This window comes from Cydia fagiglandana, chromosome 21, assembly GCF_963556715.1.
Source record: "Cydia fagiglandana chromosome 21, ilCydFagi1.1, whole genome shotgun sequence".
Classification (NCBI taxonomy): Eukaryota; Metazoa; Arthropoda; class Insecta; order Lepidoptera; family Tortricidae; genus Cydia; species Cydia fagiglandana.
The window spans coordinates 14,020,013-14,033,508 of NC_085952.1; the positions used below are offsets into that span (position 1 = coordinate 14,020,013).

At 41.4% G+C, this 13,496-nt stretch overlaps 1 protein-coding gene across 1 annotated transcript in view; it reads right to left on the reverse strand.

Annotated features, from left to right (window-relative positions):
• Positions 1–13,496, reverse strand: part of LOC134675248 (dedicator of cytokinesis protein 1) — a 101,629-nt gene that overhangs the window by 10,912 nt on the left and 77,221 nt on the right. The window contains exons 25-37 of the mRNA XM_063533466.1: positions 13,324–13,422; positions 12,633–12,786; positions 11,308–11,409; positions 10,399–10,545; positions 9,712–9,847; positions 8,082–8,225; positions 7,382–7,480; positions 6,872–7,036; positions 6,275–6,424; positions 5,547–5,659; positions 4,139–4,260; positions 1,495–1,627; positions 692–796 (exon numbers count right to left, since the gene is read on the reverse strand). Coding sequence (XP_063389536.1) covers positions 692–796; positions 1,495–1,627; positions 4,139–4,260; positions 5,547–5,659; positions 6,275–6,424; positions 6,872–7,036; positions 7,382–7,480; positions 8,082–8,225; positions 9,712–9,847; positions 10,399–10,545; positions 11,308–11,409; positions 12,633–12,786; positions 13,324–13,422 — 1,669 coding nt within the window. The remainder of the gene's footprint in view (positions 1–691; positions 797–1,494; positions 1,628–4,138; positions 4,261–5,546; positions 5,660–6,274; positions 6,425–6,871; positions 7,037–7,381; positions 7,481–8,081; positions 8,226–9,711; positions 9,848–10,398; positions 10,546–11,307; positions 11,410–12,632; positions 12,787–13,323; positions 13,423–13,496) is intronic.

The following is a 13,496-nucleotide window of genomic DNA, read 5'->3' on the forward strand; positions in this document are numbered from 1 at the left end:
AGTTTAGTTGCAACTAAACTTGCACTATGAAGGAGTTTAGTTGCAACTAAACTTGCACTATGAAGGATTTTAGTTGCAACTAAACTTCTTCATAGTGCAATGTGATATCGTATCGTACCTCTTGTCTCAGCTCACGTAGCGGCGAGTCCTTTTAAAAATCGAGGCAGGTTTGCCATAATTTCTGCGTCCACACTTCGCTCTATAAAGGCTTATAGTTTTGTTGTAGAGATAGTATAGTACATATTATGTACCTCTTGTCTCAGCTCGCGTAGAGGCGAGTCCTTTTAAAAATCGAGGCAGGTTTTGCCATCATTTCTGCGTCCAGACTTCGCTCTATAAAGACTTATAGTTTTGTTGTAGAGATAGTATAGTACATATTATGTACCTCTTGTCTCAGCTCGCGTAGAGGCGAGTCCGATTGAGAAGCGAGGCTAGTGTTGCTCGCGTGGCTGGTATTTATGCTGTTGCTGGTTCCATTCAGTGGCCTAGTGCACTATGAAGGAGGTTAGTTGTGATATCGTACCTCTTGTCTCAGCTTGCGTAGAGGCGAGTCCTTTTGAAAATCGAGGCAGGTTTTGCCATCATTTCAGTGTCCACCCTTCGCTCTATATAGTTTTGCTATAGAGATAATATAGTACATATGATGTACCTCTTGTCTCAGCTCGCGTAGAGGCGAGTCCGATTGAGAAGCGAGGCTAGTGTTGCTCGCGTGGCTGGTATTTATGCTGTTGCTGGTTCCATTCGCGACAGGATTGGTGTACCATTGGCTGCCGCTGGCTTGGGTGCCGATTTCACTCTGTAAAAGGAATAAGATATGATATGTTTAGAGTAGCTAGATCAGTGCCCCAAACGCGTTAGTTGGGCGTAGCATTATTCCCGGTCGCATTTTTCCCCACTAGCGTTAGTTCCGCGTAGCATTATTCCCGGTCACATTTTTCCCCACTAGAGTTTGTTTTCGTTCATATTTAGTTCACAACTTAGCTAGACCGCGGGGCTCCTATTTCTGGGCGGTTTGCCCTTCGGGCATCTGAAGCTACCTAACGAACCTAACCTAACTAACCTATTAATTTATTGTGACGTCCATGAAAACATTACACTTTGGGGAAAAAAGTGTAGGTAGGTTAGGTTCGTTAGGTAGCTTCAGATGCCCGAAGGGCAAACCGCCCAGAAATAGGAGCCCCACGAAGCGCGGCTCCGTCTAAAAATGCGACCGGGAATAATGCTACGCGGAACTAACGCTAGTGGGGAAAAATGCTACGCGGAACTAATGCTAGTGGGGAAAAATACGACCGGGAATAATGCTACACGGAACTAACGCGTTTGGGGCACAGATCTAGCTACTCTATGTTTAGCAAAAGGCCAAAAGTACATGATAGTAGTCACAGTAGCTTTTACTTAAATAAATAAAATCACAAGTATTTCGGTTAAATAACATAAAATAACCTATGATAAATGCTTGATATATTAAAAAAATAAAACCTGAAATGAGCTTACTTTCCGCGCTCGTCTCCTCTCTTTCTTCTTGGGTGAGCTGTTGAGGGTCCCAAAGTAGTTGCTGGCCGCGCTGTTTCTGGCCAGCGGGTTGATGGCCGCGTTGAAACTGAAGAACTTCGATTTTGACGCAGAACTACAAAAATAAATAAATCATTGCTATATTTTTTGTATAAGTTTCAAGTTTTTTTTTTAATTAAAATACCTATTAGTTTAGTAGTTGTAGTACCTATTAGTTTAGTATTAATAATTTTAGTTTTTAATTTTAAGTTGTAATTTTAGTTTATATTTGTTATTTTAAGTACGTACTAACAATACTATGGACCTGGTTGTCTGAAAATAAACGCATTTTATTTATTTATTTATTTAAAATACCCGAGTATGGATCTTCTTCAATGATTTTTACGCCTAAGACCCTTTCTTTTATGCGAGCGGTTAGCTCCCGTATTAGGCACGTGCCAAAGCAACAATGTCACTTAAAAAGCAACTGTATCGTGATAGTATTAAGGTTCAAATCTTCAAATTCAGGTGGTCGATCGTCCACATTACCAAAATAAGTTAACTCCGTACGAGCTGTTACATAGATTTGAACCTTAATACTATCACGACACAGTTGCTTTTTAAACGAGATTGTTGCTTTGCCAATGGGAGCCAGCCGCTCACATAAAACAATGGCTTAGGGTAGCGGTCGGCAACCTGCGGCCCGCGGGCCGCATGCGGCTCGTGAACCTGTCAGTTGCGGTCCGAGTGCCGCCTTGGCTATTTGGTATGTAATAGTGACAAACGACAATGTTTTATAGCTACGGAGCTATTAAATAACATACGCAGTTTAACATTTATAAAGTTTATTATAGGTTAAACACAGTCCACAGAAGATAGTCAGTACAGTACGGAAGAAAGAAAGTAGCACAGTACACTATAGAAGAAGAAATACAGAAAAGAACATAAATCGTATTTAAAATGCAAGCGAGAGCGATCGACCTGCGCGCAGCCTTCCGGCGTCGGATAGCGGATACGACTGAGCTGGCTAGGAAAACCGAGCGCGCACGAATGCGCACGAATGCGCCCGAAGATAATACCGTTACTTTTAAGTACATCGCTCGGCCGCGGGAGCGCGGCGCGCAGGCAACTAATATTGACAATAACATGTAATATTTAAATCATAATATAATGTGTTGCTACAGTTTCATAAAGTCATAAATATTAACAAAGTACGGCCCGCGTCACCTCCGTTAACTACTATGTGGCCCTTGGCTGCTAAAAGGCTGCCGACCGCGGGCTTAGGGTCGTCGTCGTCGTCGTAAATTTAAGAGTTAGACTCTTGTCGGTGTAGCTTAGGGTATTAGGCGTAAAAATCATTTGAGAAAATTCATACTATATGCACAAAATTCATTTTTATTCAATAATGAGGATTCGTATGCCACTAGTAGTTGTATATTTTAACAAACAGCACATCCAAAATATAACCACCGTACATAACAATTTCAATTATAATTATGATGAAAAGCATGAGCGACAACCATCCCTCGGAATGGAAGCGAAGACATTGTGATTTGACGAATACCGGTCAGCACGAGCGAACTCTCGAAAGTCAAAATCGAGAGCTGGTCGACACGAAAACCATTTAGGTATATTCACAACACAAAAGCTATTAAGTTCCTAATCACAAACACATATCCCGTTATTAATTTAAGTATACCAACATAAAGGCAATAACAAATTTTCATGAAATTATTTGAGCAAGACCCATGAAAGCCCCGACATAAAACAAATAAATACAAACGAGTCTGCCGGTCAGACCTGCACGTCCTGGGTTCGTCATTTTGCGACTGGATCGACATTTGACGATCAGTCGTACATTTTTCCCGGCTGAAAATAAACGCAATCACAATACACGAAAGATCAAAGATTCGTAAAATAAATGTTTTTGAAAAATTAATTAAAAACTATCCAAGAAATTTGAAATCAAAGAGATTACGCCTACGTGTAATAAATGATTTTGTACGAAACTTTCATTGTACGAGTGACACATGTATCGGTATACAGTCAGAGCCGCCATTTTATTGGTCAATGACAATAATGACATACACACGATTAAATAAAACACATAGATATTTTTATTCATCATTCGTTTCATTCGTGGTAGCTCTTGTGAATTTACCTGTACAAGTTTAAAAGGTATACATATAGTTACTTTCTAAGAGAAAAATATGTTATAACTAAATGTGTTATGTCTCTGTTTGGCCCGATGGTTGACTGGTAGAGTGCCATTAGGCATTAAGTCCGCCATTTGTCAGACAGGACACGGCCAGCCATTTGTCAGGGACAGGTGGCACGGTCTCGTTTCGGAGATCTACATTCTCTTTGGATCACTGAGCCAAAATAGTGAGTTATTGGTACATAATTTTTATGTTTTGTCAGGCGTGGCTCACTCCGCGATTTCGTCGCTTTGCTACAGGTAGCTAAACGACCCCAATTTTGGGGTTTGCCATAAGCCGCGCGTGGCGCTGTCGCCACCTAGCGGCCATATCTGTGCTGATCGTGACAGTCGCGTTTGGTTAGAGTGAGTCTTCTGTACCTAGTACTATTATTTATTGTGTGGTTTTGTGCAATAAAGTTTAAATAAATAAATAAATAAATAACTTACTCTGTGGATGTTCCGGTGGATATGTCAGAGACGCGGTTGTTGGCCTGTGTCTCGGTGTAGGACCGGTCTCGGGGCGGCATACGGAGCTGCACCTCTGCCGCCTCCGATTCGAAGTCGCATGCCTGAATTATTTACGGTTGGATTATAGTATTTTATGCAACGGGTACAGGTACAGGTATAAGGGTTCTTAAAAAAAACCGGGCTGGTGCGAGTCGGACTCGCGCACGAAGGGTTCCGTACCATAAAGCAAAAAAAACGGAAAAAATGCAAAAAGAAAACGGTCACCCATCCAAGTACTGACCACGCCCGACGTTGCTTAACTTTGGTCAAAAATCACGTTTGTTGTATGGGAGCCCCACTTAAATTTTTAATTTATTTTGTTTTTAGTATTTGTTGTTATAGCGGCAACAGAAATACATCATCTGTGAAAATTTCAACCGTCTAGCTATCACGGTTCGTGAGATACAGCCTGGTGACAGACAGACGGATAGACGGACGGACGGACAGCGAAGTCTTAGTAATAGGGTCCCGTTTTACCCTTTGGGTACGGAACCCTAAAAAAGGTCGAAGTTACAAAAAGCGGTGTTTAGTTGTCTCATATGAATGTTACTCCGTTTCGTATTGTATATGAGAATTAGGGCCACTTGCACCATTCCACTAACTCGGGGTTAACCGGTTAAACCTGGGGTTACCATGGTTACCAGCTACCCAAAGGTTGTCTGGAAGAGATCGCTCTTTAGCGATAAGACCGCCTGTTGTCTGCCTCTACATTTAATCAATTGTATTTTTCTTTTGTATCTTTTTACTGAGGTGTGCCAATAAAGAGTATTCTATCTATCTACCAGTACAATTTTACACTGGGTTTACGGTTTAATCGCTTAACCCCGGGTTAGTGGGATGGTGCAAGTGGGCCTTATGAATTGACTATGTGAGTAATTAAGTACGTCGAAAACCCTTAATCCGGTCCTGTCTCAAGAATTTGACATTAATTTATTTCAGCCTAATGTTCTATACTACACTGCGCTCCAAAATACGCATTGGTGACGTGGGGAAGAAGACCGCCAGGCTGAAGTGGGACTGTGGGACTGGGCGTGTCACGTCTACCGCATGCATCTGGATAGGTGGGTTAGTATAGCCACCAAGTGGATGCCGCAAAATACCCCAGACGGAGATGGCGGGACTACTTATCGCCACTTGCACCATCCCACTAACCAGGGGCTAACCGGTTAAACCTGGAGTTACAATGGTTTCCAGTACAATTTGACATTGAGTTAACGGTTTAGCCGCTTAACCCCAGGTTAGTGGCGCTTAGACACCTTCATCATTAACTTGCCGGAAAAAGCATAACAACGGGAGATCAAGGGGCAACGAAAAACAGGCAAAGAAAAGAAATTTATTCTGTTGCTACCTTGCGGCCATATCTTTGGTGCACATGGTTCTGTATCCTCCTGAAGCATTGCAGCATGTGTGCGTGTAGCCCTTCCAGCGCGGTCGGCATTCGTGCCCCGTGGACGTCCAGACCTGGGACAGAGATAACCATAAATTATACGTATACTATAATTATTAGTATACGTGTACACACACTAGGCGAGAACTGAGACACCAGCGTCCCGCTCTCCCACCTTCGTCACCGGGCGCGGCATTCTCCTGCCAGCTATGCGGTCGCGGCTGCCGCTCTCGCATTGGACTTAATAGTCATTTGCGGAAGTGCCGCACTCTTAATATGGACGCTGTTTAAACCATCATCTTATTGATGTGACAGGCCAATGATGATGATGATACGTATACTGGATCATTTGAAGTGTTGGAGGCCTAATGATAATGCGTGCAACTTTTAAAACGAAGGACGCGAGTTCGAACGTTTGTCGTTTACAATGTACAAGGGTACTGCTGGGTCTCATATACCTGTTTCGCGAATAGATGGTTAAATATGGGATCGGTGGCTCGATTGACGGTTCGACGTATCGGCGGTTGGATAGACGTAAGGATGGATAGATGGATGAATGGATAGTTAAATGGCTGGATGGATGGCTGTATGATGGATGGATAGATGGATGAATGTATAGGTTAATGAATGGTTAAATGGCTGGGTGGATGGCTGTATGTATGATTGGCAGGATAGATGGATAGACTCACCGAACTGTAGCAGGGGTATCTGGTCCGCGATGAGGTCCCTGAGCTGTGCGAGGAGCGGCGCGTGGTCGGGATGCTTCTCCGCGTACGCGGCCGTCAGGAAGGCGCGCTCGTAGTTCACGATGCCGCCCTGTACTGCTGGGTCTAATATACCTGTAAGGAAAATTCTGATTTAACACCTTCATTGCCACCCAGCCAAACAAGACGTCCGCGGCAGGCCTCAACAATTTCGTCATATAAAGCTGTATACCGATAGCTAATTAATGTGCGGAGACAGAACTACTACACTACTAAAAGGTTGTCTTTATGCACACTTGTACTAAAAGCGATAAGGAAAGAGTGGGGAAAGCATAAACTAATACTAGATTACCTGGCTTACTCTACTATAAACCCCCGCTGAAACGGTATCACCAGGCTAGGGGTCGTGGGGTTGGGTCGATCGATAGCGAAGAGCTGGCCCGCACCAGCCACTCCATCGTCCACAAAACGACGAAGATTGACCTCCCCACGCGGTGGGGAGCGACCCGCCACAATCGTCGCAGCTGGAAGACGGACACGGCCTCTCATACCTTCCTTAAGGGAGGTATCGAATAATCTTACCGCTGAGTCGCATGGTGAGCGGCTGCAACGGGGCATCGCTGGCTCGCGCTTCTAGGATCAGTTGTTTTAAGGCTCGATTCGCGTCTCTCAAGGCCTCGACTGCAGCCTCGACTGGTGACACCCAGAATGTTCGCTGCTTTACTACCGGGAACCATCTCAGGATTCCTGTGAACAAAAAACGATCCATTGTTATTCCGCAACGTAATTATGCGATGCTCAGCAAGCTTTATGAGACGTAATCGCCAGCTAATCACAACAACCATTCCAAAATATAGTCGATTCGATACATCTGTTGTATCTCTGTTGAACCGGGATGAATTTTAATAATATGAGAGACGATAATGTTATCTTGAATATCGTCTCCTGCGAACGTCGGTTGAAAATGTAGCCTGTCATACAGTCTAAGTACATATAGTCCCTGGCGTTATTAGCGCCTGAGAACTTTATTTGTGATAAAAAATATAATTAATATAAGATACACACTAGTTATAAAACTATATAAAAACTTACCTGGAAGCATATCGCTGATTTCTAACTCAGTCCGCTCAAGCCACCTCGTAGCGAACTCGTTGACAGAAAGATCGTCTTTAGATCCATCCAGTTGCTCCTCTGTTAAAAAATAAAAACAACAACATGTAAAACAAATATACATTGTACCTGTAAAACTGTATTTGCATGTACATGTACTTAACGCAAATAAATAAATACAATACAAATATAAGGTAAAAAGCTTTATACACGATCAAAATTAATTTACACGAATCATGGCTATGTTTGATCGTAGATACGGTACGGAATTATACTATGGGGCATACAATAGTACCCTAATCAGTGAAATAGGCTGCTCTAAGTCAAAATGATATGTCACTATATGATTATTTTTAAATCAATAAAAGCGCAATAATATAATATATGACGTAGTTTATATTTCATTTGTAATAATTATGTTTATATTTGATAGCTGATGAGAGAAAAATTAAATTTCCTTTAAGAGGAAAGGTTTATTAGTAGTTATTAAAGGTATTCTCTAGTGTCCGAAATATGCTATTATGTGACACGGTCACAGTAAAATCTTAACCCTTTGTACCTTTGTAAGGCAGTGGGAAATTTACCATACCTACTTGATTTTGAACTTTATTTTAAATAAATTTTGCGTAATTTCTGAACCCTTTATGCCTTATAAAGGGTTAAGTGACTTAAATCTGCTTACCCGGTCTGTGGAAAGGTCTCGAGAATATGAACTTGTTGACGTGATTGTGTTTGTAGTACTGTAGGATCTGGCCCGATATCGGTTTGCCGGATAACCGCTTTAGTTTGTCACCCATTACTGGCTCTACGGCGTTTATTTGTAAATCTGATTTATGATATATAAGGAAAATTATATTTTAAGATATTTCATAATAATGAAGTTCGCTGTACTGCGCTGCATTGACTTGACGATCACTGAAATAATTCTGTTGAACTTAGACTGATATATGTATATTCGAATTGAATTGATATGATATTCAACTAAAATTAAATAAATAAATATTAGACGACATCTTACACAGATCAACCTAGCTCCAAACTAAGCAAAGCATGTACTATGGGTGCTACTAATCCCAATACTACCTCCCAATAAGGCCTAGTTTCCCCTCTGGGTTGGAAGGTTAGATGGCAGTCGCTTTCTTAAAAACTAGTGCCTACGTCAAATCATGGGATTAGTTGTCAAGCGGACCCCAGGCACCCATGAGCCGTGGCAAAATGCCGGGATAATGCGAGGAAGAAGAAGAAGACATATTTATATACATAGTAAACACCCATGACTCGGGAACAAATATTTGTGTTCATCACACAAATAAATGCCCTTACCGGGATTCGAACCCACGACCATCGGCTTTACAGGCAGGGTCACTACCCACTACGCCAGATCGGTCGTCGAATAACGAAGGGGTTTCCATTTTGTAATTGTAATAAGTAAGAGTTATTCTAAATAACCCCCCACCCCACAAGGTGAACTGACGACCTGGTAAAGCTCGCGGGAGTCCGCTGGATGCGGGTGGCGCAAGACCGGTCATTGTGGCACTCTTCGGGGGAGGCCTATGTCCAGCAGTGGACGTCCTCTGGCTGATATGATGATGATGATGATGATTCTAAATAACAACCAATTATTGCGAACAGCATTGTTAATGTAGTGTATACAACCTGCTACTGTATGAGCAAGATTTCCGCTGCACCTATATAATTAGTACTTACCTACTTTTTTAGTTGTAGTTTATAGCTTTAATTTTTAGTTTAGTTTATTATTGTAATTAAATGTAATGGGTTTATGCCTTAATAAATAACATTTTTATTTTATTTATTTTTTTCATCATTTTTCTTAGGCTAGGGTTTTTATAATATGAATATAAAAGTAAAATATAAAAACACTTACAAAACAATAAAAAATACATATAAACACATTATAAAAAACCTAACCTAGGGTGCCGCCAGCAGCGGGGCACGGCCCAAGCTACCGGTGGTCAGGGCTGCAGAGAGAGGAACCGACGTACTATCCGCGCCGTGTCCAAGATCACCGCCTTCTGCATCTGTCCCTTGATCTAACCACCTAGCGAGAGTCTCTCGAGATGTCGGTCGAGACTCTTCGCTATTAAACCGTCGACACGGTGATGGTAGGTTCAAGAGCCTGAAACAGAGGCAGTATTCTCGAACGATAGGCGGACAGCTGTGTTCCCCCCTCTGTAGCCCCATAATAGGCGCGCGTGACATTCTCGTTCATGTCTCGAGTCCAACGCATGCATTATTTATTTATTTATTACATTTCTTGTGTCTCAATACTGTGTTGTCCATAAAAAGGATACACTGCCCGTCGGCCTCGGTGACCTCCTCGCCCGGCGGGTCCAGTTTCGGCAGCACCTCGGCGTCGGGCCACTCGTCGAGAAGGCGCTCCTTGAAGTCCCCGAGCTGCTCGTACTCGTTGCCACGGTATACGAAGCCCTAAGGAAATAAACAAGTCAATTGTTTATATAAACCATACTGAAAATCGCAATTCAAGACCAAAAAAAGTAAGACAATGTTTCCCCTGCAATAATTTGTTTGTAAAATAGTAAATTCCTTTTTATAAAATAAACACGCTAAAATAATTTATTTATTGGTAATTTTACTCCTACGATTTAAAAAAATACTTTTATTAAAAATAAATTATTATTTATCTCCAAAATGGACTTAATTAGAATACAGGTGTCTTTGAGAAAGTAACTCAATTTAAGCTCAGGAATGCACCCTCGAAATGGGGTTGGCCGGTCGAAGTATTTAGGAGATGGCGCCAGCGTAGCTTGCCCTGTCAATCCCTAGAATTGTGTCAAATATTTGTTTTTTTTTAATGGAATTTTATGCCCTGGATGCCAGAGCCCTTTAAGCAAAATCTCATAGAAAAGGGGGCAAGCTATGATGGCGCCATCTATGTAAATCTTTGACAGATGCGAACCCCATTAACATACTTACTTTAAAAAAAACAGTGTAAAGATATACGTAGGAGCTATACTAACATGTGGCACCCTGAGATGGTCCGGGAACCCTTTGCCGAAGTATACCACTCGGAAGTATCCCGGGTGGGAGCGGACTGTTCGCATCATTGCTGTGTAGAATGCGGCCAGACGGGAATGGAGATCGGCTAAAGGTGCGTAGCCCAGTGCCTGAAAAAACATTATAAGATATCTATACAGGGTGATTTCTGGGTCGTGATCCAGAACCACTTTTTCTGACTCTGTAAATGATCCACATTATCATTTGGTAGTATTTGATTAAAAGATAATTGCTTTAATTATTCTTATTTTTAAAGTAAAATTAATGTTATACTAAGTAATTATGGTCACCCTATGACTTTTGACATACGCTTTATGGAAAGCGACAAGACGTCACATTGAGTAGGGTAACCAAATTGTATGCAAAAATGTTTTTTCCTACTTATCATCTGGAAAATAATCAGCATTATTGATGATAAACAATAATTAACAACATCATTAGGCTCATCTTTGGATTCTGTATGCTGTCTGGCTCTCTTGCTCCACGACCCCGTAATCACCCTGTATTTAGGTGCTGTCCCCTACAGTTACAGCACGCTACCTTGCGCGTTGTAAGTTAAGCAAACTTGTGGCGTAAATTAGAAACTAACCCCCTTATTCATAAACGTTTACTAAAGTTAATAAGCCGATAATAATCGTTGGTCCCTTTCCGACATATTAGTATGATGGAAAGGGACAAACGATTATTATCGGCTTGTCAACTTTAGTAAACGTTTATGAATAAGGGGGATAAACTTTACTTTTACATTTCGCGCCAATAAACAGGGGGTTCTTGTGCTGCCCCCTAAATATTTTCTTTGCTATAACATGATATAGTTAATAATTCAATTAATGTCATTATTATGAAATTTATAAAATAAGAGAACTACATACCTCCGCTTCGTACACTTCAACCAGCTCCTTAATAACCTCCACAGCGACCTCCCACTGGTGGCCCTGATCGAGCAGATCTGCCACTTCGTGGTACAACATTTCCTGAAACCAAATGTACTTATTTATTCACATTATAGACGGCTGAACGCGAATTTTATTCAATTACCTTGATTTTCCGACGTTTCGACACAGGTTTCACTGGTAAATAAAAATAAAATAAATATATAAATATGGTGATAAATATGTGTTCAAAACGTGAAAGTTTAAAATATTATATTCCAAATGTACTTATTAGTGAAAGCTTCACTAAGTTTTATTTGATGTGGTTTTACATTTACAAATAAAGCGCTGGTGGCCTAGCGGTAAGAGCGTTCGACTTGCAATGTGGAGGTCGCGGATTCAAACCCCGGTCATGTACGAAATATCATTTGATATTTACCAGTCGCTTTTCGGAGAAGGAAAACATTGTAAGGAAACCGGACTAATCCCAATAAGGCCTAGTTTACCCTCTGGGTTGAAAGGTCAGATGGCAATCGCTTTCGTAAAAACTAGTACCTATGCCAATTCTCGGTATTACAGGCTCCCATGAGCTATGGCAAAATGCCGGGATAACGCGAGGAAGAAGAAGTGGTTTTACAAATAAATATAGCGTACAGTTCTTCTTCTATCATCACATCAGTTGATAATATAAAATGGCTAGTATCGACACTGCAGCCGCAATGGATTACGTGAAACCTCGTGAGTAAATATAGTCAGAACTCGGACTTTTGCATTGGCCTTCGGCCTCGCTCGAAGTGCGCTACATAAGCACACTCCGGACGTTCTGACAGCAAATCTTCAGTACCGGTAAAGGCTTACCCCCTTATTCATAAACGGTTACTAAAGTTGACAAGCCGATAATAATCGTTTGTCCCTTTCCATCATACCAATACGTCGGAAAGGGACAAACGATTATTACTGGCTTGTCAACTTTAGTATTTAAACGTTTATGAATAAGGGGGTTAGGCCTTTTGACCGTAAGCTCCAAAGGATTCCAGAAAGAAATTCGATATCAAAGGCAGAGATAAAGGAGGGCTCAGTTTGGTGTTTGGACGTTAACTTTTGGTATAGTGTGTTATAAAGCTGTGCGTCTGGAGGCAGCGTCCTTTCATGCGATGCCAAAGGCCGGGTGGTAAGATAGAGCTTAGACTCATGCTCAGAAGTATGTTAATAAGCAAGCCCGAAGGCCGGAGGCCGAAGACTAGACACAAACTTACCACCATATTGGTTGATCGGCGCATGTCACATATAGTTTTTGTTTGTGTCCTTCCCTTAATTAAGATTACCTTAAGATCTCTTTCGCTGGTAGTTTGCGGTTGTGTCGGTTGATCAATGGGCGCAGGCAGCCAGGATAATAGTCTGGCATGTAGTCTTAGCGTTAGACCCGCTTCCGCCCACTGGTGACATGACCGGTGCATGTCGCAAAGTTTGTGCACGTAGCTGGGAAGAAAAAATAAATATATCGATACATATTATAAAACAGTCCCCTTCAGCCCTGCCACGTCTGTCTGTCTGTATGTTCGCGATAAACTCATAAACTAGGTACTCAACGGATTTTCATGCGGTTTTGCACATATCAATAGAGTGATACTTGAGGAAGGTTTAGGTTAATTTAAAAAGGTTTTGTGTCAATTGATTGAACTGCCCGTGAGAAGCCGGGGCGGGTGTATCCTCTTGGGGTTCAATGTCCTAATACTAGTACAAATTACCTCCAATGAAATTTAAATCTTAATGAAATGGAATAGTGTTTTTTATTTCGTTTCTGTTCGATTTTAAAACAAAACAAATTCAACTCTATTTTCTAATACCGTTGATTCAAATTCGATTGCCAATTTTCCTTGTACGGTGGGCCGCTAGAGGAGTTACGTATAATACATTAAAAAAAAAATTTTTTAGGCGTTTCAATGATACACAATACCTATGAATGAAGATAAAAGAAGGAATATTATTAAATGATTTAAATTCACATAAACTTACCGTATATACATATGCGGCCTCTCGATGTGTTCGTAGAAATGAAGTACTTTGGTTGTGAGAAGCATTCTATGTGATATCGCCGACTTGAGAGCCGCCGCTCTGCAAAAAAAATAAAGAAATGACATGGTTTGGTCTAGTCTCTTATCGGAGCACAGGAGACAATCGAGGTCACC